The 23,091-nt window shown below is 37.2% G+C and overlaps 2 protein-coding genes across 3 annotated transcripts in view; one reads left to right on the top strand and one right to left on the bottom strand.

Moving 5' to 3' along the window:
- The window catches only part of LOC139964308 (SUN domain-containing ossification factor-like), a 53,574-nt gene extending 42,889 nt beyond the window's left edge, over window positions 1-10,685 (bottom strand). The window contains exons 1-2 of one of the 2 annotated variants that reach the window (XM_071965807.1): window positions 10,397-10,685; window positions 2,098-2,206 (exon numbers count right to left, since the gene is read on the bottom strand). In XM_071965807.1, the coding sequence (XP_071821908.1) occupies window positions 2,098-2,206; window positions 10,397-10,455 (168 nt within the window). In that variant the 5' untranslated portion in view covers window positions 10,456-10,685. The remainder of the gene's footprint in view (window positions 1-2,097; window positions 2,207-10,396) is intronic. The other variant, XM_071965806.1, reaches the window with a different exon arrangement.
- Window positions 10,686-13,248: 2,563 nt separating this feature from the next.
- LOC139963819 (ALX homeobox protein 1-like) lies at window positions 13,249-22,747 on the top strand. The gene is made up of 3 exons (XM_071965001.1): window positions 13,249-15,605; window positions 20,895-21,118; window positions 21,693-22,747. The coding sequence occupies exons 1-3, from the start codon at window positions 15,305-15,307 to the stop codon at window positions 21,999-22,001; spliced, it is 834 nt and encodes a 277-aa protein (XP_071821102.1). The 5' UTR covers window positions 13,249-15,304; the 3' UTR covers window positions 22,002-22,747.
- Window positions 22,748-23,091: the final 344 nt, after the last annotated feature.

Below are 23,091 nucleotides of genomic sequence, written 5' to 3'. Positions count from 1 at the left end.
TCTCCTGCTATACATAGCAAACACACAGCAAACGCAAGCTGACAAAATATTGTGTAACATTACAGCAACATTCATGACATATATACTAGAGATAAAGGTTTTAAATAGGCAAATGTTGGTAGGACTATCAGTATTTTTCTTATCTTTTCACAAAACCAACAAAATTTTTATTGATTATTATGGACTTCTTATGATTATTGTGGACTTCTGGAATGAAGAAGCATTGCTTTCGTCTACAGTAGATGTGTACACTGTACTCAACGAACCTTTCTGCATTGCTTATAGTACTGATTTTTGTACTATTTCAATAAGTACTGACAATTTCAGTTCAATGATTAAGTCTCGACTGCACGGCTTTTGCATATCATTTGTGTCTCCTTGCCAGTGTCTCCTCACAGAAATTAATTAAGTAAGAAATATCTTCCTCTTTGCAACTAGATACAGTTAACTGTGTGGACGCTATGCTGGAAATTAAAAAACTGCTTGTACCAGCATAAGATACTGTGCATGTTTATCAAAGTTTGATGATCAAGCATGGCAAAACTTTGTTCCCAACTTTATCTCTTCTCACAACCAAATCCAAATTAACCTTTCTCTACAATCTGAAGTGATCATATGAGCTGGTTTTCATAAACATATTCCATCTAGAGCTGTTTATTCATTGAACTATGATTACAGTAACCTGTGTACTACCTTAATATAATACCAGTACTTGTCTAGCATATAACTTACAACATCCATAGGTAAACCTACAGATACTGTATATATGTTACTTAAGTACAGATTATGTTCTCTAGAGCAACATATCAGCTTAGAAGGAAGTTACCACATTTGGTTATGTTTAATACGAATGCTAGCTGCTACATGTGCACGGCTTATTACTGGTTGCTATCCAGTTGTCAGTTTTATATCATTCTGGGTTTTTTCCCCCTCTTCTTTTTAACAATTTGGAAGACCAATTAAGATTGGGGTGGGGAGAGGGGGACCATGGCTTTCTCATGCATGCAACGTTCACCCATCTTACTTTAGCTGACCTGGACTCGAACCCCATGAGTCCATGACCCTCCCATATATATATATATGCCAGGTTTAATCTGTTTCTAATGCCTGACTTCCAGTATCCAGTCTACCGTACAGTAGTGCTGGTCATAAACATAGCACTGGGCATAACATAAATTTAGGGTGAATTGCAGTTAAAGGACATTGCTATGATCTGCAGTGAGACTACCTGTATTAATATTGACGATTGTTGACCCTGTCAAGTAGTTAAAAGGGAAATATTCTCTGGTGGCAGAAGATTTGACGCTCTTTATCTTGAAGTGACATATTCATACATCTTCACCATATATAGACATGTATGTTATGAGGATGAGGTTTGACTTGTAACAGATGCAGACCACGTAAACAAACATTGTTACAGACTCCTACCTAATACAGTTATATGTGAGAGACAACTAAACCAAATATTCGCTAAATATTACTGTTTTTTTTTAACAAACTGCATATATTTTGCGAGTCTTCTGGTATACAGTATATAGTTTTTTATGTAACAGAGACCAGTCAAATATATAAACCGAAAAAAGTTGGTTGTATCCCATCACAAATATATCGTCAAAAATCTCCTTAGTGAGGCCATGTCATCACATACTGTAGTACAAAAGTCTCTTTTAATAGTAGGGCGATAAAATGTTTAATAAAGTCACAAAGCTATGCATCTACAGTAGATATAAGTTCATCATCATATTCAAAGTTTAACCTGGTGAAATTTTCTTTGTCAGGTATTAAATTAGGAGTGAAACTCTGCAATCTTTGGATCGGACAGCTTTATTGAATGATTGTCACTTTTATAAGAGTATATGTAACTTATAAGAGTTATATAAGATGTAACTTATAAGAGTTATATGTAACTTAAATTATAAGGATTTAACTGCCACTCTGATGACATATAATTATTTTAAAAAACTTTAAACATTCTGGAACAATGACTTACCTCCAGGAAAGCCTTTTTTCTTTTATTTTTTTAATATTAATTTCTAGCATGCTTAAATTTTGGGCCAATCTTGAGAGAGTTGTCAATAAAATCATATCAATACTAACCTGCACTATCTGATAAGAGTTAGATTTATTTTCATCACTTCCTTGAGGTTTGGAGTGATCTTGAGCATCCATTGGTGTGTCTGTGTCTTTACTGTAGACAGAACTGGCACTGATGAATTAAAAGAGAGAAAAAAATGGGAATGAAATGTGCTATCACAATAACTAAAATGTACTCTGCCCCAAATCGCAAAATTGTTACATAAATCTGTGCAAACAAGTTTAGCAAGCTTTAACATTCTTCCTCACTGAGACTTTAAACTTTCCAAGTGAAGTACTTCTCAATGTCTGTGAATAAACCTGGAAGGTCTGATCCTCCAAGCAGATACTTTCGTTAACTGTCTAACCACTTAAAGCATGCTAAAATTTTGGGCTAATACCACAAAATTTAATCAATTTGCATTATACTGTAATTGCATCTTAATGTATAAGTTCACCCTTAAGCTCGCAAATGAAATACAACAGAAAATGACAGGAAAAGCAAGAAAAAGCAACAAGGTGTAGCACTTAGCTTTTTGACTAAATATGTGCTGGTTACGCAACCACGAGATACATTAGATCAAGGGAAGCGGGGTTCAAATCTGTGATGAGTCGCCTGCCTTTGAGAAGATATAATGACACGGTATATTAACCAGAATGAAAACATTTCATGGTTCCTTGCTGCTGTTCATTAGTTCCATTCATAGGGAAATTTCTAACAAAGCCCTAATACAACAACAGTAATTTATGCTCACAAAATTTTGTTGCCAAAGTAATGCTAAGCCCTGATATCAATTGCAACACACATCAGTGTGTGAAGACTATCTACCATTATCATCATACCAAGTTTGACGAAATTCCCATTAGTAATAGTAGCCAAGTAATTGCAATTTGGAGTATTTCACGTTTGACCCCATGACCTCATTAATATTCATGATATGAGCACCAAATCAACAGGGTTAATCTACTTACTATTGGCCACCCACTCACCAAGTATGGTAATGATTGGTCATTCCCTTGTTGAGTTATTGTGCATACAAACTTTTCATAACGAAATAATGCTAGGCCCCCCCCCCCCCCCCTTATAAACATGCATGATATCAATTGCAACACACATCAGTGTGTGGAGACTATCGACCAATATCATCATACCAAGTTTGACGAAATTCCAATAAATAGTAGCCAAGTTATTGCAACTTGGGAGTTTTTCACGTTTGACCCGTGACCTCATTAATATTTTTTAACTTTGACCTCGTATAACTTCGCACACGAAGGTCACACGGGGGTCAACCTATTGACATTTATGATCAGAAGGTACCTTTGACATTTTTGGTGACCTCGGATCACATGACCGTTAAGTTTGAAAATATTCCCCTATACCATTTGCAACTTGTCCCAAAATATCAACCGTGTCACACCTTGGAACTGAGAGTTATTGCATTAAATGTCTGAAAATTAACTTTGACCTCGTATAACTCCGCACACGAAGGTCACACGGGGGTCAACCCATTGACATTTATGATCAGAAGGTACCTTTGACATCTGAAAATAGCATCGAAACTGTAAAAATCCCCAAAACATGAAAAGGTCACCAGAGGTCAAATTGAGGTCAAGGGTCACCCAGATGCGGGTCGACAATTGGATTAAATTGAAGCAACTCCCAACCCTAACGGACAATTCGTTCTCAAGTTATCGCAAAAATACTAGTTTTTTATCATTAATTGACCTTTGGTGACCTCGGATCACATGACCGTTAAGTTTGAGAATATTCCCCTATACCATTTGCAACTTGTCCCAAAATATCAACCGTGTCACACCTTGGAACTGAGAGTTATTGCATTAAATGTCTGAAAATTAACTTTGACCTTGTATAACTCCGCACACGAAGGTCACACGGGGGTCAACCCATTGACATTTATGATCAGAAGGTACCTTTGACATCTGAAAATAGCATCGAAACTGTAAAAATCCCCAAAACATGAAAAGGTCACCAGAGGTCAAATTGAGGTCAAGGGTCACCCAGATGCGGGTCGACAATTGGATTAAATTGAAGCAACTCCCAACCCTAACGGACAATTCATTCTCAAGTTATCGCAAAAATACTAGTTTTTTATCATTAATTGACCTTTGGTGACCTCGGATCACATGACCGTTAAATTTGAAAATATTCCCCTATACCATTTGCAACTTGTCCCTAAATATCAACCTTGTCGCACATTGGCACTGGGAGTTATTGCAGTTTTAGTATTTTGGGTTTTTGGACCATAACTGACCTTTGGTGACCTTTGTGGGCACCAAAAACAATAGGGTTCATCTACTCACTATGGGCCACCCACCCACCAAGTTTGATCATGATCAGTCAATCCCTTGTTGAGTTATCGTGCATACAAGCTTAAGCGTCACACACACACACACACACACACACACACCAACCTGAATACATAGGTTCCTTTGCTTTCAGCAAGGAACCAAAAATGAGGACAAACGCAATAATCTATCGTAATCTGCAGGGTAAATATGTATTCACCATACGATAAAAGAGAGATTACGATATGCAAAATGAAAATGTATGAAATACAAGTAAGTTAAAACACGATTAAAACATGACATTCATCATGGCCTAACATTCTAATGGCCTACTAAACTAATAACTCGGGAGTCGCTCATCTCATCTAGTATGTATTACTGCATAATGGTTGGTCCCTCAGTCCACGAATAACGTCTATTAGTGGGGGTGCATCATGCGTCCTTGGTTACCCAGACCAGGAGTGGGGGTTCCGGCGTCTAAGATAGCCGTCTATAAGGACATCTATAATTACGGTCTCTCGGATAGGTGAAACTACATCAAAGTTCTACATGTATAAAAGCTGTGTAGAAATTAATGGAATTAATTTCTAATGAAACTGGAACAGTTTGGTACAGCCAGGTGCATGGCAGCTTGGAGTGTCTTGGTGAATGGTCACCATGCATTGCCAACACAATAAAAATAAACCAAACAAAGGGCAAGGGGATTAACAATCTCCCACAGTAATCAAACAATTACTAAGTAATTAAAATAAGTATGAAAATATGCGATAATATACAACAAAGATAATCAGTAAGGGTGACACAACAATAAAGAAATAGTATAAGCAAATGTCAACCTGATCACCTAATAAAGAGTGAAATATATGATGCACTCATCATGCCTGGTCGGCATGACAACAAGTAAACTATAAAGTATTAAAAATAAAGTGAACCTTCGAGACGTAGACACTTATACACAACTGGATGCTAAACATACAACAACTTGCCTATGTTACTCATACAGCAATAACACAGTGCTCCATAAATAAGTGAAACTGTCTATCCCTATTCGGCATAGCAGTATAAACTAGGAATGTCGTAGGTTAACAATATATAACTAGAAGCTGGTTGCTCTAATTCCACCATGAACAATATCCAAATAGAGGCAAGTGATTAACTCTAAAATCATTACAACCTCTATGACTTACGTGAAGTCTGCAAGTATAAATAATGTACTACCGGGGAAATCCCTCAGCTAGTAATAATAGCAACAACAGTAGTATACTAACTATGTACTTCAACCCATGCACCTCTTACTAGCTTAGACCACAGGTTGCCATGGCAACTGACACCTCTTGTTAGGCTGCAGGTACCTAAGCGTCCCCTGGGACTAAGAGCAGGCTATAAAACGGAGACTATGTCACCTAGCTTATCTGCTGTAAATATCTGGTCAGATGGAGTCTGTACCAGTGAAGGGTGACTCACAGGGCTAAATACATGCCAATACTCTAATATTCTAGTAAACAACAACAAAACTACAATAGTGTCTCGGTTCACAAAATAGTCAATATGCCTACTAACATATTGATACAACGATTGATTCAATATAACGGTTAACAGAAGTTCAGCTATTCCTATCACCATGGCAACTAGTAAAAGTGTAACATTGCACCATGGGATCTAAACATAGCTCAAATAGCGGAAACTGAGTACAACTAGATACGAATATGAGTACATCACAGTAACGGGTAATGCTAGACGTATCGCAAGAGTACATAATAACTAAATAAATATACCAAATGTGGATTCTCGCTAGACCAAATAACCTAAGTACTTTCAATACTCTTACATTAACTCAATGCAGGTTAGATCATAACAATACACAAGATGGCAAAGGTTGAGGGCATTATAAGTGCCATAATCAACCTTATAAACATACTATAAAGCAACGGATAACAATAATAATGATCTTACCTGTAGGCTCTCTATAGCCATTACAGGTACAAAACGTTTAATTAATAACTTAAGTCTGTGTGCATGTAGCCATCACAGGAACAACATAATAATTACAGTCTGTGTGCATGTAGCCATCACAGGATAAATGTAGTAAATAGTAAATACAACACAATTACACTTAATGAGGGCTGCTAAATATTCTGTGTGCACATTGCCAGCACAGAACTAACATGAATACATTTGCAAGTAAAATACACTATGTATGCACAATGAAAATGAACAAGCTACTGAGGGGTCTGGGGCAAAGTCAAAAGATGAACTCTTACCTGTGTAGAAATTAATGGAATTAATTTCTAATGAAACTGGAACAGTTTGGTACAGCCAGGTGCATGGCAGCTTGGAGTGTCTTGGTGAATGGTAGAGTCGCTTGCAAACTTAGCTGTTTTAAGCCATTCTTTGAACAAAGGGAAGGTTGTTATCCCACCCTACCAGACAAGATTTTACTTAGACTGGCTACCAATACTCCAGGAAGTAGACAAACTGTCTTCCCACATCTTTAACTTACTCCACCAGAGATTCCAAAGAGTGTGAACATACTTACTACACTTAAGGGAGAAATAAGGCAAGGCCTGGTCTTTTAATGTAGGGAATGACAGATAAGTGGTCACTAGCTTAGTGTAACCTTGGAGTAACCTTAATGTGGAACCAGACCACACAGGGGCTTAATGGTCCTTCTAGCAGGTGTGAGTGTTACCAGAAAATACCACAATTAGTTAAAAGGAAAATGGAAAAAATAAAAGTGAAGGGGAAGGGTATATTAAAAAGGGGGACAAAACTATAGACACTACTATTGGGAAATATTAGGGGTGCTACACAGGCATCACTAGACATTTTGGAGGTGGGGGCGGGGAAAGTGGGCACAGTAAAAAATGATAGCAACACTTGGACATTTTAGGCATGTCGGTGCAGAGAATCCAGGGGCTCACCATGGAGCCCCGGTAGGGGTCAAGGGGGAAAAGACCCCTGAAACTTTGTGGTTTTTTTTCAAAAGCTACAAATCAGTTGAGTTTGGGAGGAAGGCTATACACAAGTACAGTAAGTTATACTCAATAGAACAAGTGAAAGAGTTGTTAATATTGCATTCAATGGAGAATTTCTTCTCATGTGATGACCTCTTTGTATAGGATAAACAGGTGAAGTACACAACAAATATACTGAATGTGTAGTTTTCTGATACTCGGTACCAACAGCGTTAAAACTTAGGATCCAATCAAACGTTTAAATTCAAAACAAAGCTGAAAATTGCAGCACTGTGTGTCGCTATTGACACACATGACAATGGTTACTATGGAGATGAGAGCTAATGTTGTCGTGCACTTCTGGTATGACCTTGATTGCGCAGATCTGAAGAAAATTGGGCAACTTTGTGACATATGTCAAGATGGACACTTAACACATTACTACTATATTTGTTATTCTGATTTAGGCCTAGCCTTTAAGCCTAATTAAGGAAATGTATTGGGTATTATACCTTTCCACCAGACAGTCTTGAAATGGATAAACATAAAACAAAAAATATAACCTGCATTGTTACAAATGCTAGATTCTGCTTCCAGGACTCAATGAACTAGCCAGGCAGGCAAAATCTTCATATGGCTTTCATATTGCATTCTTATTTTTTTTTTTAAACAAACCCCAAGTAGACACACTGACTCACAACTAGGCCTATGCAAAACATAACAAAACACAGATTTGAATGAATATGTTTTTCTTTAAAAAAAAAAACACAACAACTTCTCAAAAGAACCAACATTTCTTTCAATCCTACAGATAACTGAATATGTTTGAAAAGAAATTTATTGCAATTATGATAATTAATTATAACAATCAACTGCAAAGTACAGAGTTAACGACATTTCCATTACAGAGATTTTCATGCTTAAAATAGTCAATGATGCTTATCCAAATTTCCTGTGATCTAATTGGCTAATAGTCCCTTACCCATTGTCTGTAAAAATTCTTTATATTGTTGTAGTGTTCAATGAACACCGAAGTATTTTGTTGAACAACAACAACTTGTAACGTTACTTTCCCCTATGTGTAGAGATCATGAAGTTTGTGCTATAGGCTATCATGTGTGCACTCAAAATTTCATAACGTCAGGCCTTGTTGACATAGTACAAAGTTGTAATTGAATTGTTTCTAAGAATATCATGTAATATTTGAATCATTGTTTAGATCACAAAATGTTATGAGTTGAGACAATTTATTCAGTTTGTGGAAAGTAACATCTCTGATACTTGAAAAGGATGTTTGTTCTCTCTGCATTGAGAGTTACTAAAGTAAAATGACTTTCCCAGCATATGCATAGCGTTTAACATTTTCACAGACGCATCCCTACAGTAGTATGCATTACATGATGTTTAAGCCAGCATATGGTAACCAGTTTAACGCAAATTTTCCTAGTACAGGTACTTCGGAAATTGACTGTCATTTTATTGTTGGGGGCGTTGTGGTCAAGTGGTTAAGGCAGTGGACTTGTGATGCAAGGATTACAGGTTCCAGTCCTGGCCAGATCATTGTGTTGTGTCCTTGGGCAAGACACTTTATCTTCACCCAGGTGTATAAATGGGAACTTGCCAGGTAACTTGTAAATATAGTTGTGTGCACTGGTTTGTGGCTACACCCTATGGGAAGTACCCCGGGACATGTGGTAGTGGTGGTCTGTGGTGCCCCAGGAGGGATTGATTGAATTGTGCACATTGGTGTGTGGGTGTGACAAGTTACCAATGACCAGGGATTAAAGGGTGTGAAGACTTGCGCACAAAGAAATGTCTCATGCCGGTAATCTGACCTAGTTTCAAATGAGGTGTAACAGAAGTGTTAGGTACCACCATCGATCCCAGAAAATACACACTGAGCTTGCTACAGTACCGTCGGTAATTAGACACTAGTGTACAGTCAATACATACAGCTACGGTCAATACCCACAACACAGTGTACATAGCAGCGTGGACATATCAGGTCTATATAAAAGATAACAAGGTATCACGTTTCATTACTGTCTGCATTTTGTAGCGACAAGAAGAAAACGTCACTTGCAAGCAATGGAAAGTTAACTTTTGCAGAGTGCTGCACACGGTTTGGGGCGAGTCTTCCATGCCTTTAAGTTGTAGAGTCGTGTGAGAGGGCCTTGGCCTTGAACAAAACTGTAAACCTTTATATTTGTTGTGTATCAGTTACTGATATCATCATCTGACTATTTTCATGCATATTATAGATCTACCAGTAAAGACTTCCCTTGGGCACAAGCCAATATGTTGTGAGGGCTTTTTATAAATAAGTAAGTGTTCCTGTAGAGGTATTTGAAAGTGCATGTTGTCATGGAGGACTTCAGGGATGCAGGTTTTCCTGAAAGGATGCAAACAATTTTTGAGACGTTGCATCCAGAGGAAATAACTTTAAAATCAGGACTAGTAACAATACTGTGTAACAGGTTTTTGGAGAAGTAGGTAGAAATGGGTCATGCCCTTGTAATGCCCTAGCCGTACTGGATTGGTTCCTGTTAAACACTTGTGCAGTTGTGGCTGCATTTTGTAGAACCTAGCCCAACTTAGACTAACACAATTCAACACTGTGACTGGGAGAGTGGGTTGGCAGGTAAAATATAATGCATAACCATAGAAACTAAACCAAAACAGCCTAGGCTAGGCCTAGATTAGCCTAAGTTAAAGTTAAACTAATGTTAAAGTTAGAGTAACTAGGCTAAAGACGTGAGAAATACTGTACATGGCGTGCTGGCAAAGGCCCATTCATAATTTATGCTAACCTAACTGTAAATCTGACATACTGTAGTGACAGATGGCATATGTTACGCGTTTCGTTCAAGAACCCATTTCCCGATGAAAACTTTTGGTAAGTATTTGTCAAGGGCCTACGTTACTCGTTAGGCATTAAACTTTTTGAAGGGAATAACTTATTTTTAAATATAGTCAAGGTTAGACCTAACTATTTTAATTGCTTTATTATTAAAAGAAAATAAAACCCTTCCTTCTTTTGATAAACATATATGCATACGTACCACATGATACATATACAAAGAAACCAAGACACGTTCCGTCTCCGTTGTGGAAGTTCCATTTTTGCGATGAAATCTTTTAGTTTTCTGTCGTATTACACTAGTAGTTGTAGTATACTACTACTAGTACTATTGGCCTAGCCGTATACCGTCATTTGCCACATTAACGATTGATGTTGAAGTTGCGCTTACAGCAATTTGCAAACGTGCAGTTACACAGTGTTGACAAGTCGACTTCACGATCTATTCGAGGTGTCACAGAAATATACAATTCCCCATCCACTGTCCAAAACATAAACAAAAATTCAAAGTAGTTCTGACAAGGTGTTTAAATTTGTGAGAGGACGCTGTACAGAAACTTTTCCCACGGATGTAAGAATGAAGATGGGCGTTCCTCCGACGAGAGACACCTGCTCTCGTCCAAAGCCAGGGCCGACGAAGATGATTCAATCTGTGTGAAGCGGAGCACAAACTAGGGGAAGGGGAAGAATGGGACGTGATATGAATGTGGTGGTGGGGTGAGGGGTGGGGGTGGGAAGGGTTGGTAAACCATAAAATTACCTGCAAAAATGATCCTCAGGGAAATGCCAGTAGGGCCTATAACTTGAAAGATTTTTGTTTTCAACAAAATGGCTATTTTATTAATACATTGTTCTTAATTTTCAACAACAGAGCACTTTTGTTCAATGCTTCAAACCAAGGACAATTTTTAACGATAAATAGAGGGGGGCCTCATAGTAGACTACTTTTGTTACCAAAAGTGGGTGCTTCTCGTTTGCTCAAAGGAGTACACACTAGCTAGGGGAGGCACATGACCTCTGACCCATTCGTCCCAGTCATCCATCCACCCCGGCTCCGGACACGTACCTCTGGCTTTGTCCATGCGAGGAGGTGGGGAAGAATTAAGTCCAAACGTTACCAAACCCAATATTAAACATTAATTTATACAGTGTTTTAAAATACCATCATGTAAGCACTGAGCAACTCATATTTCAGGTACTATTAATGATGAATGTTTCATCTAAGTTTCTTAAAATGTCACCGTACAAGTCGAAATGTCTTTCGCCTATTTCATCTCGTCAGTGGGTTTGTGGTGTGGTAGAAATATTTTGTGAGAAGTGGCGATTTAATTTTTGCATTTGCTGTGTTGTACTGTCCAGAAAATAGTTGCACTATTTCCCATCTGTTTCAGATGAAAAACTTGGTTGCTTTAAAATTGACAATCCCTTAGCAACCCCCCCCCCTCCCCCTTTTGCCCTTTCCTTTACCGCCCCATTCCCTCCCTTTCCCGTTGTCCCTCTTTCTACCGATTACATCCCCTTAATATACCTACGAATCAAATCGAATCGAATTTTGATAGCTGGACTATAAATACTTCTCTAAAGTTAACGCCTTTTATACATTTTCATATACGCAGTAAACTAGGGTGAATGATTATATTGTGCTTGCTGTGTGTAGCCTATAGGTAGTTTGATTTCTGACACTATGGACCCACAACACATAATGTGAGGTTCATAATAAATTTCACCTCATAACCTTTGAAACGGGAACTTACGACATGACATTAAGGCTGAATAACGGATAACCTTATACACATTAAAGAAGACAAGATGGCATTAATTTGCCAAGATGAATTGTTATCAAGCTATAAAACCACCAAACACAGGAATCGAGGCGAACATGACCTTCATGGTTGAAAAAACATTGTAAACTAATTTGCATGACCCGTCAAAGATGGTCATAGATTACGCAATCGTTAAACCTTACAATAGTAGAGATATTGAGAATCGGCAAAAGCCTATACATATCTAAGAGCGATACTTCAAGCTTGGATTTCTTATAGTCAAATATTCTTTTACTATGGTTGCTCTTTGTTCAGATTAAATAAATTAATGTATTATGTCTATAAAGAAAACGATAAGAAAATAACATAAATTAGAATATTTCGTCAGTATATATATATGGCTCGCAATATATATATATATATATATATATATATATATTTCTTGTACCGTCACTTTCAAGTCAAAACTATTTGTATTATTAATATAAAAATAACTTCCTCAGTTGATTTTACGGAGCCGTTCGATTATAAAATCCCCATACAGTAAACATTCTTACCCGCTCTTTCCCCTCCCCCCGACTTCCACCTTTCTCTCCGTATTCCTTCTTCTCCGTCACCAGTTCGACGAGAGTTCTGCTATCGGTTGTCATTTTTTACAAGATCAACGATTAATTAAATAGGCCATTAAAATGAACATATTTACGCATATATGTTATCAAATAAACTATATATGTAGTCAGTAAGGTACCTTGCTGTATGATAAGGGTAAGGGGGGGGGGGGGTACAAGACAAGGGCAAGGCACAGGCAGAGTATCCACAGTTGGATAGGGTGTTGGCATGACAACCAGTGTTTAGTGGCATTGAAATCTGTGCCGCCTGTTGGGCAACCACGCCCCGCATGAAAATCATCGCTTTGAAAACTTTTTTGGGGCGTTTTTGTTAATTCCTTTCCTTTCGGTGTCTTTGTTTCTGTGAATGCTTAATTCGCTTCGATAGAGACATAAACTATATTTAAAATCAAACTATTTATAGAAACATTGCATGCAAACACGGTCCTACTTTGTACCTGTAACCTTCTCAACATGATTCCTTACGTACCGGTTCCGGCGTTGAAAGAATGTCCATGCAAACACTATTGACAACTTGTCAAGCAAACTTGTCAAGTTGACATACAAAAAGAAGTTCAGATATAGTCCTAGATTCTAGGGTCTTCTATCGCCTGGTTATAGTAACCTAATTTAAGCCCTGGTATTTCTGGAAGCCACTTATAGTATACCCTTAACGCTGGTCTCGTCACCGAGCCCAGAGCCGTCTATATACAGAAACCTCAGGAAGTTCTTCTACCGGGGAAAAGGTCCAATCGTGTTGAAGTACGCAGTGATACAGGCAAGTCAACAACCAACCCGTGAATCATATAAACCTCGTGACCCGTCTTGGTTTTTTTTGTACACTCGATCCCTATAACAACGAACATGTCTACAAATACAAATATGTAAACAAAACAATCGATCGTCGATGTCAAGGTGAAATTTGGATAGGATTTCTTCTTGATTTATGTCATCAGAAATATTTTAAGCCAACTTAATCCACAAAGTTAAATCAGTTTCGTGCCAAATTTTGAAGTGGTAAGACAACAATTTTTAGTTATTAATACTTGAAGATGGATTCCTGTTTGGGTAGATTTTTCCGGTTCTGTTATTTTAATTTATCATCATTAAGGATCATTTTTGTTTTCATTTTCAAACTTTTCTTTACGTCACGGTCCGATTTCGCGTCCAACACAAAGAGTGACGCATAATTCCAAGTGAACTTATATACCCATGTGGGATTCTTATTCGAAGTGACTGTTATTAGAATGCAACCCGAACGCCATGCATGGTTTTACTTTCCCGGACAACTTCTACGTAAGAACCATCGAAAGTGTTCTGCGAGGAACAATTGTGTGAGTAAATATGTTCTCGAAACTCAAAACCATTTCACCTGACTAGGAAGCAACGGGAAGCGATTTTACAAATTCAGAAAGTTTGAAGAAAGTCAACTTTTATCAAAAGTATAGCAACTTTGAAATCTATTATTTTACCGAAGGACAGGTTTTTTTTATATATTTAAGTTCTCGAGAATACACCAATAAAGCATGTAAGTTCGTATATTTAGGGTCCACATAACCGACTTTAAATATGAATTAACAACTTGGATCTTGTCTCTAAACATTCTCAAATGCAGCGGTTTCGTCTTCACACCCTCTCATATTTAGTATAATCCCAATTTGGTTTGTTGTTAAGTAAAACAACGACATACTTGATTGATTTGATTGTAACGAAGTTGGTCAGTACCGTATGTTTGTAAAACAAGACAATCTTTAATACATACTAACAATGTTAATATTATCCGTTATTAGAAATTCATACTGTTTGTGAAAGTAGTTTTAATGGTTGTTCTTGAAATTCGAAAACAGTAAACAAAACTTGCTTCAAATTTGTGTGCCCTTTCCTTATAATTCGTGGGAGTTTTTTGAGCTTCTAAATTTCTGAAAGTTTCGCGTGGGATTTAGTTTCGATGACCGTCATAATATATATGACAGTGGTTTTACTTTTTATTGTTCATTTATCATAATAACAACTTTTGTTTTCGGTTGGAAATATGAAAAGCCCAGTGGACATCAAAACTTGATACTCAAGTACAATATATGTTGGTAAATATTCTTCAATTTCAAAGTTAACACAGTATACAGTCGTTATTTTATCACCAATAAACGTTATATCGCTGCCATTTCTACGGACAGATTAACAATCGCCAAGTTTTTTTTTATATTTCGTTTTTCCTGAGTTCGTGGTGAAGTGTGTCTGGTGTTGTTATTTAACAATTGTTCCAAGGAAATTGAGCGATTTTTCGTAATTTTCGTATTACTTTTGTTACGTAAACTTGGACAACGATGGTGAGCTTGAATCAACATTGCAACTATTATTTCGTGTTAACATGGAATTGAGTGTCAATTATATAGATAAATAAGATGTATTAGTAACTTTCGATGCGGAAAAAGAAACGCAAGGCATAAATACTGCGTTTTCTGTTTTTTATAATTACTATGGTCAATTGATATATAAGCCTATACCGGACTATATCGACCCATTTCCACCAATTATCAGACTAAACAGTATAAAGCCGCGAAATACATTAATAACTTGTATCAAAATAAATTCGACTAATAAGAAAGTTTTCTATTTTATTGTTTTAAAACCAACAAAATAAAAAATCAAAGCTTGAAAGACTACCTATAGAAATAATTTTCAGGTTGATCGAAATCGATAGAATTTGTGGTCGGTTTTGGGGGAATTTTTCGTTTTTCGATGTTTATATTTACGATGGAGAACAGTATGAGATCGGTGTGTCCTGCTCACACGGATTACACCCATCCGTTACTCACACAACCCTCCTTCCACCCTGACACATCGCCGACAATGGCCGAGGCGTTCTCGCCTTCCCTCGTTCGTGGATTCCCTATCTCTCGCCTAGATGACTTGGAAGAGGTCGATACGGCGGGTCCTTTCGCAGATTTTCCCCAGACTCCTACCCAGGAGAGATCCTCGTGTGCCGTGAAAGACGCGAAGTCACGCTGTCGACAAAATCATCTAAGTCATCGTCGTCGAGGTAAGGGAACTTTATCAAATAAATGAAAAATATTTTTAACCAATAACTTTTCCTCCCCCTCCCCACCCCGTGTAAAACGTTCTAAATCTAACCCCACCCCAGTATGAAAATTGTGGTCTGCGTCACTGCGAATAGGGTGCGGTGGCAACTTTGTCCATATAAACACTGAATTCCACTGTACCAGAGTTTTGTGTAATAAAATATATATTATATATACTAATTATGTATTTAGTGTGTAATATATTATGACAATTTTGGTATACATGCAAAAATCTTCTATATACGTGATCGCGAAGAAATCGTTAATCACACAAAAAAAGGCGAGGTTATAACGAAAGTGCATATATATACATGCAGCGTGAAATACCATGAAGAATATTAAGCACAAGCCATAAAAAATAGTCAGGGTATGGCATTTCAAATAAAAGTAAATTGGATGAAAAACTGATTATTTTGTGACAATTTCTGTCCCTACAGTCCAAAGAATATTGGGAAACAAATAATACTAAATTACAATGTTACATGTAATAACTCCATTGCGTTATTACATGTCAGCCACAATTATTAAATTAAAAGTATTTTATTTTGGAAACAAACTCAAAATCTTATACTTGCACATGACATTCAGTGCGGTAATTACAAGGATATAAAAATCTGAAACGCAATGTACTGATTTAAGTACACTTTCATTCATATTCATAAATGAACGACAAATCTATTTTTTTTTAAGAGTAAAGTAAATTCAGCTTGACGTTGACATGTCTGTCATATTTCGATCAATTTTCATAATTGTATATGCACACTTGTCATTATTTAGGACTTAGTGAAAAATATTCTTGAGTGAAAAATATTATTGCTTCACTAGAGTACTATGTGCATAAGGTTTTTCAATTATCATATTTGTCTATCCCCAGAAAATCCTTTAGCATGAGTTGATTATTTCATAAGTTTCAACTTAATTTACGTATAGTTTTTTTAAATTTTACAATAAACTTGTTTTCTAAACTGTTATTCTGCATATTCTGCATAACACAAGGATCTTAAGTTAATCTGACTAATTAAACCCTTGATAAGTTTGAGTATGGACTACACACAAACTTACATTTTAGGAGAACTGACTTGTTGGGGCCTATACTGCATGTGCATTGTTGTTGCCGGCATGTATTATTAGCGGGGGGGGGGGGGGGGTTAGAAAACACAAAAGAAAAAGACAGAAACAAAAAAATAAGGGGAAGGGGAATGGGGAGGAGGGAATAGTTTCGAAGGATGGCTAAAGATCATGAAACGCACGCACTGCATACAAGGAAGCAGATCAAGCCGGAACGAAAGTTGCCGAAACTAATTACTTACCCTTTCTTATTTCGGGTATTTCTTGCATTTAAACATATGCAAATCTATTTTCACTTTCAAAATTTGATTACATTTTCCCCAGACAGTTGTTTTCCGTTACTGGTTTATTTATCATAGTACGGTTGCTATATTATTTCTTGGTCACTAGCTTGCTGTTTTCTAGTGTTCTTTATATACGATAACCTTCCTACTGTTAATGTTATATTGTATTTATATTGTACAAACAAATGAGAAATAAATTTGAAATTGAAAATATTTAATATTTTACGTTAATTAGTATATGTGCTATTGAGATCATTCTGTGCACACTGAAAACAAGTTAGGGCACGATGTAGGCTAAATGTCGAAAACAAAACCTGAAACATACAAACAACTATATACTACAAACTGCCCAACTTATTTAGATATGGTAAACAATCAAGTTCAAATAAAATATATAGAAATATGAATCATATTTAGGATTCAATTAATGATAAACCTACGCCTTTGCCATTTATCTCATTCAATGAACAAATTTGGTATGAGTATTAGTATTATGTAATGAGACTCAAAAATGGCAATTCTGCATGAGTGAACCGAAACGAAAATATTTTCTGTTTTCCTTTTATTAAACTGTGCCAACAAACACATTTTACATTCTCGTGAAATTATTTCCACTACACATGTACGATGCATAATTATGTAATGTGTTTCACAAGGCAAGGCACAATGTAAATCACCTAGATAATACGTAGATCTATACAATACGAATATATAAAACAGGGCTTCTCACAAACGCGGTCCTCATTCAAATCCGGATCCTAAATGATTTCAATTAGACCAGCGAAAATAAAAATCGACACATAAGCTTGAGCTAACGGGGTGTACGGGCCATTAGGACCTTACGCTTAGTAAGCATGCACCCCTTATCGCTTACACTACCCATTGCTCAATCTAGCTTTACGTACAGTTCTTCGCTCCTGTACCACCAATGTTTCTCTGTAAATCTTGTATGAAATTAATTGAGAACCCCTTAGTACAGTGGCGGAGCTAGGGGTCTTGGTCAGGGGGGGGGGGCGACAATGGTCTGTAGGGGCGCTTTCGACACTATCTAAGCGGGAGCGCCACCATAGGTTGGCGCGGAGCGTACAGAAATTTTTTGAGTAAAGATACTCCCTAGATCGCCGGAAATGACCCTTTCCGGGCCTTGCTAATTTGCAGATAAACGAAGAATAAATAGGTGTCATCGCCATTTTGTCAGAAAATTACACCAACAAAATGTGACAAATGTCAATAGGTATTTGAGAGCGATATAAAAAAGTCAATAATGATAAATACAAATAATAATAATAATAATAATAATAATAAAAATAAGTAAAAAGGTAAAAAGCTGAAAAGGGCGCCAGCAGTTTATTTGAGTCCGTCAGGGGGCATCCGTCCCCTCTGACTATATGGACGCTCCGCCACTGCCTAAGTAGGCTATATGCGGTTAATTCTCACGGTATAATGGAATATTTGTTCAAAGTTTTGAATATATCACGTTTGATGAAATAACATGATAGGCCTATTTACTTCGAGCGAAACACAAGGAGGGAACGGGGGAGGGAACCGAGCGGAAAGGGGATTGAAGACTATTGATTAAAGGGGAGGGGGGGGGACAAAGGATTGCAAGTGCTTGTTAGTTTTGATGTTTTACACTTTTATACCGTTACATGACGTGTACGGCTTTTGTGTCGTTTGTTGATTTGAAAGAAGAAAAACACACACAAAACACATTAAGTTGACAACAAAGTGAATACGTGTCGGGACGTCGGCGATCTTTCTGTGTCGCATTTAATTTAAGTATCATAAAAATTCTCAAGTTTAATAAAGCTATAAAACATGAACGAAACCAGACCGCATATCATAGAATCTCATCGCCTATATATGTGTGCGTGTGTGCGAGTGCGTGTGTGTCTATGATCCATGCAACTACAAAATGAAAGAATGTTTGATGCCAACGTGAAGAGTTACAATGGCCTGGTCTACGTTTCACAATGATTTCGTAGTCCCAGTTGGACGCTCACACGGCACCCATTTAGCAATTTAACAGTCCATAAGTGGTCCCTTGGTATTCAAAGTGTTTCTAGGGGCGTCTGAAGTCTTGTTCAATAAAAGCCACGTAAAACCACGCGCGGATAACGTTCATTTATCGAGTGACATAGTTAAAGCTACATGTGATATAAACGTGGTGGCCGTGTGATCATGAAGATGTGACAGTCAAATGTGTATTACGAGTACCTTGGAAAGGGAATATTAGATGATCTTAGCCAAAAGGCAGAGAAGCGCGCGGGACTGAGGTTAAGAGTGGATCAGTCAAGTCGGTTGATTGGTGTCCAAACTCCTCCTTTCTTGGGTGACTTTCCTTAAACGAACATATGTTTATGAACCGAGAGTATGTGTCGTATGCAAATTCCCTTTCGAAAGGGACACGTGATACCAGACTTAACGCAACACCGTCATGATCACGTGGTTACAGTTTCGATGTAAGGGTGACTATATGGGATAAGAGTGGATCAAGTTGTTTTGGTTTTCGTGCACAGACCCTGTCGTGGTTGTAAACCGAGTTCTTAAAAAGTGGAAAGGCAACATATAGTGTGTATAACTAACAAACAAAATCAAAGTGATAGGCTGATAGCCTTCGTTACATCTGTTAATGCAGTAGAATATATCAATCTCTTAGATGCATAGACTGAAACATTCAATCTCAACTTCGACTGGTTATTAAATCCTTTGACGTTTCAAGAGGTCATGGTGTCTGACACGATGTATGTATACAGAAAGTGCATGAGTCTGCCTAAGCCGCGAATAGCTCAGTAATTGCATTTGCATACGAAACGTTGTCAATTTATATGCAAACAGCAATCAAAATACTTCAATCTATTTTAAATTGATGACTAATTCCAAATCTTTACATTGAAAATTGTTAACGAAAACGTCAAATTAACTGAGCAATTGGATTTATACTTGTAAGCAAAACGATAAATAGAACCATAGAACCTCAAGTTAGGAAATTGTTAACACGTTTTCAAACATACATGTACCGACACACATGCATTCTAAAGAATTCAAATTTAACAGTAACTTCCTTGTTAAAAGTTATAGCACGCAGTCATTTTGGCAGAAGATGAAAATATATCAAAATACTGAAGTTTCCGGGGCTTCGGCCCATACACCCCCATCAGGAAGATGCCCCTATGGGCTGCCCCAGAAAAAAAAACTCTCGATCGTACGCCTATTTCATTCAAGAAACTCCGGAAGGCTTAAGAGAAGAGATTTAAAGAGTTAAGTGATTGTGTAACATTAATGTGAATAGCGAATTTAATAGCTTCTTCATAAAATTGAAAATGGTTTTAAATAGTATATTAGAAGAAATGCGAAAAGCTTCGTGATTACCAAATCGTTGACAAAGAAGATACATCAACGAGTATATTCAAGTAAAAACGAAAAGCGATACGAGCCAAGTAATGCAAAAACATTATAGGAAATAACAAAAAAAAATGAAAACTGATGGTTATAACCAAATAACTGCGTGAGAATTAATTGAACATTATTGTTACTGAAACGATGAGCATATACGGATTTTCCACCATTTCAACGCAAACGTTAGACACCTGAGTAAAATGCAATGTTTGTTAAAATGTGACAAGTTGGTTACAACTTGCCTTCATGGCACTTTTGTTGGTCACTATACTGTTAATACAATTTTAATGGACGCCTGTGGTGTCAGTCAGTCATGGTTGACTTTGCCTAAAATGTCTTGTATTTAAATCGATTATATATTTAAAAAATATATACAAATTTAAAAGAACGTTTTCTTGTAATAAAACTTATTTGTATTGTCTACAAGAACGTCAATTCAAGTTGTAAATTTTTGTTTTATTTATTTATTTATTGTCTTTGTTTTTTTGCTCTCTACAGAAATCACAGACAGGCAGAATTCAATTTTATATCACGACTTTAATCATAACAGTTCTGTTTCTATGGCAACGTCGTCAAACAAGAAACCACGTAGGAATCGTACAAACTTCACCAACGCCCAACTGAAAGCTTTAGAGAAAGTTTTCGAGAAGACACACTACCCAGACGCTTTCCTTAGAGAAGAGATCGCTAACAAAGTAGATCTTACAGAGGCTAGAGTGCAGGTATATATTCCTCTACCTCTACCTCAAAACATTCTTTGTAAATGTATAACAAATTATTCCCCTTTGTTTCTATTGGCCATTACCCATGAAGGATCCCATCCAGGGATCGAACAGGGCGTATACTTATCTGCAGCAACGAAGTTTTCACATAGGGAATGTGACCGTGAAAGAACTAAAGAAAAATAAACAGTATACAAACGTGATAACCCACGCTGCCTCACAGACGAGAGAGCGGAGGAAGGGGAGGGGTGTGTGTGTGTGAATGGGGGGGGGGGTTGGAATCATTCTTAGTTTCGTTTATTTTGCTGTTCGTTTGTTTTTGTTATCACAGTTGAATCATGTTTCCTTCCTTAAGCCTATATTTCGTTACTTTGTATATAAGATACGGGGCGAAGCTATCATTGTAATTAATACATGCCAAGAGGGCCCTCAGCAGCAAAGCCGTTGCAAATGTAGTTTCCTATGGAACATAAATGACTAAGGAGGCTCCCATTGGAAGTGGTAAATTGTTAATGTAATGAAATTAAAAGAAAAAAAATATGTCATCAACTTGTCTGTCTTTTCCCACCTATAGGTGTGGTTCCAGAATCGTCGCGCTAAATTTCGACGAAACGAACGCAGTGCGACCGCAGCCAAAGCAGCCAGGACGGTAGCCAACGCAGCGACGCTGCACGTGTCGTCCTTGTCCTGTCACAAAACCAGTAAAAGCAAAACCACCACTTCGCTGAATGGTATAAGCGTCGAACAACCGGTGGCTGCCCGTCCTTGTGCCATGAATCAGTTGGCTGCATCGCGCACGTGGAACCCGGCGGCAGCGGCGGTATCCTACGGTAGACTCGCCTCCGGGATGCTGGCGCAAAATGGAGGCGGTATGAGATGGTGAAAGATGGCGATGACTGAAATCAGGTTCTTTGTAAAATAAATTATATTAGCACGTAGAATGACGCCATACACTACGGTGGGTGGTAATGAACATTCGTATAATTATTATTATTTCAGTTATGACAGAATAACAATATCTGAATGGAAGTTCTAGGTCAGTTATTTCCGTCCAAATCCTGACATCGCAGATATTTCATCTGGTCGAGTTGTGGAATAATTCAAGACCATTGCGTGTCTTTATCAGCTTAAAGTCGTGTCTTTTAAACTAAGAGATATTTATTGTACTTCTTGTGCTTCAAATCAATGCAGTTTTCATTTAAATAACATTGTAATTGCTATTGTGTTTAGATTGATAATTTCAATTATCCATTCAATTGAAATCATAACGATCTGCCGATATCTCAAAACATGAAACAGCCAAAACATATCTTGGTATCTTACGGTATACGAATATCGTCCCAAGACGATACATTTAATAGCGTGATTACGTTTTATCAAGTTCTTTGTTATTCTAATTTGATCGATCAATTATTCTATTCTGTTAGATTAATTTTTTTTTTAATGAAAACAAACTGAAATTCCAATCTGTTCAATAAAGAGAGAGAAAGGTTGTCTTAGTCTAAAAATAAAACGTGCCTTGACGACTGTCAAGTCTTTAAAAATGTATGGTATATTTGGGGTAAAATCTGATATAACCGATTTTATTTACAACATTAAAGCTCAGCCTACCCTCCAACCCCGCCCCCCCCCCAAATAAAACAAAAGGTACTTGGGTTATGACATATATATGACCAGAGACGTGTGATAGATATAAAGAAAAAGAAGTAATGAGCCTTTGCAGCTATGTGTGTAACTGTAATTTGCCAATTGATTCGATTCATTGATATATCATATATAATAGAATAGCAATATTATAGAATAAAATTAATATAGAGACTCTCTCGTCGTCTGTTACAAAAGCTTCAAGTCTTTAACACCATAAAAATGTCATTGTCAGCCACGGTTATAACTCTATAAATACATTTTGAAGATGTGGACAGTTAAATGGATTATTTCAATTATATATATTCCCTTTCCGGAAGCCCTTTTCA

The sequence above is a fragment of the Apostichopus japonicus genome, chromosome 22, assembly GCF_037975245.1.
Source record: "Apostichopus japonicus isolate 1M-3 chromosome 22, ASM3797524v1, whole genome shotgun sequence".
NCBI classification, from domain to species: domain Eukaryota; kingdom Metazoa; phylum Echinodermata; class Holothuroidea; order Aspidochirotida; family Stichopodidae; genus Apostichopus; species Apostichopus japonicus.
The sequence above is the reverse complement of the archived record's forward strand: the minus strand, read 5'-3'. Positions and strand labels throughout refer to the sequence as shown.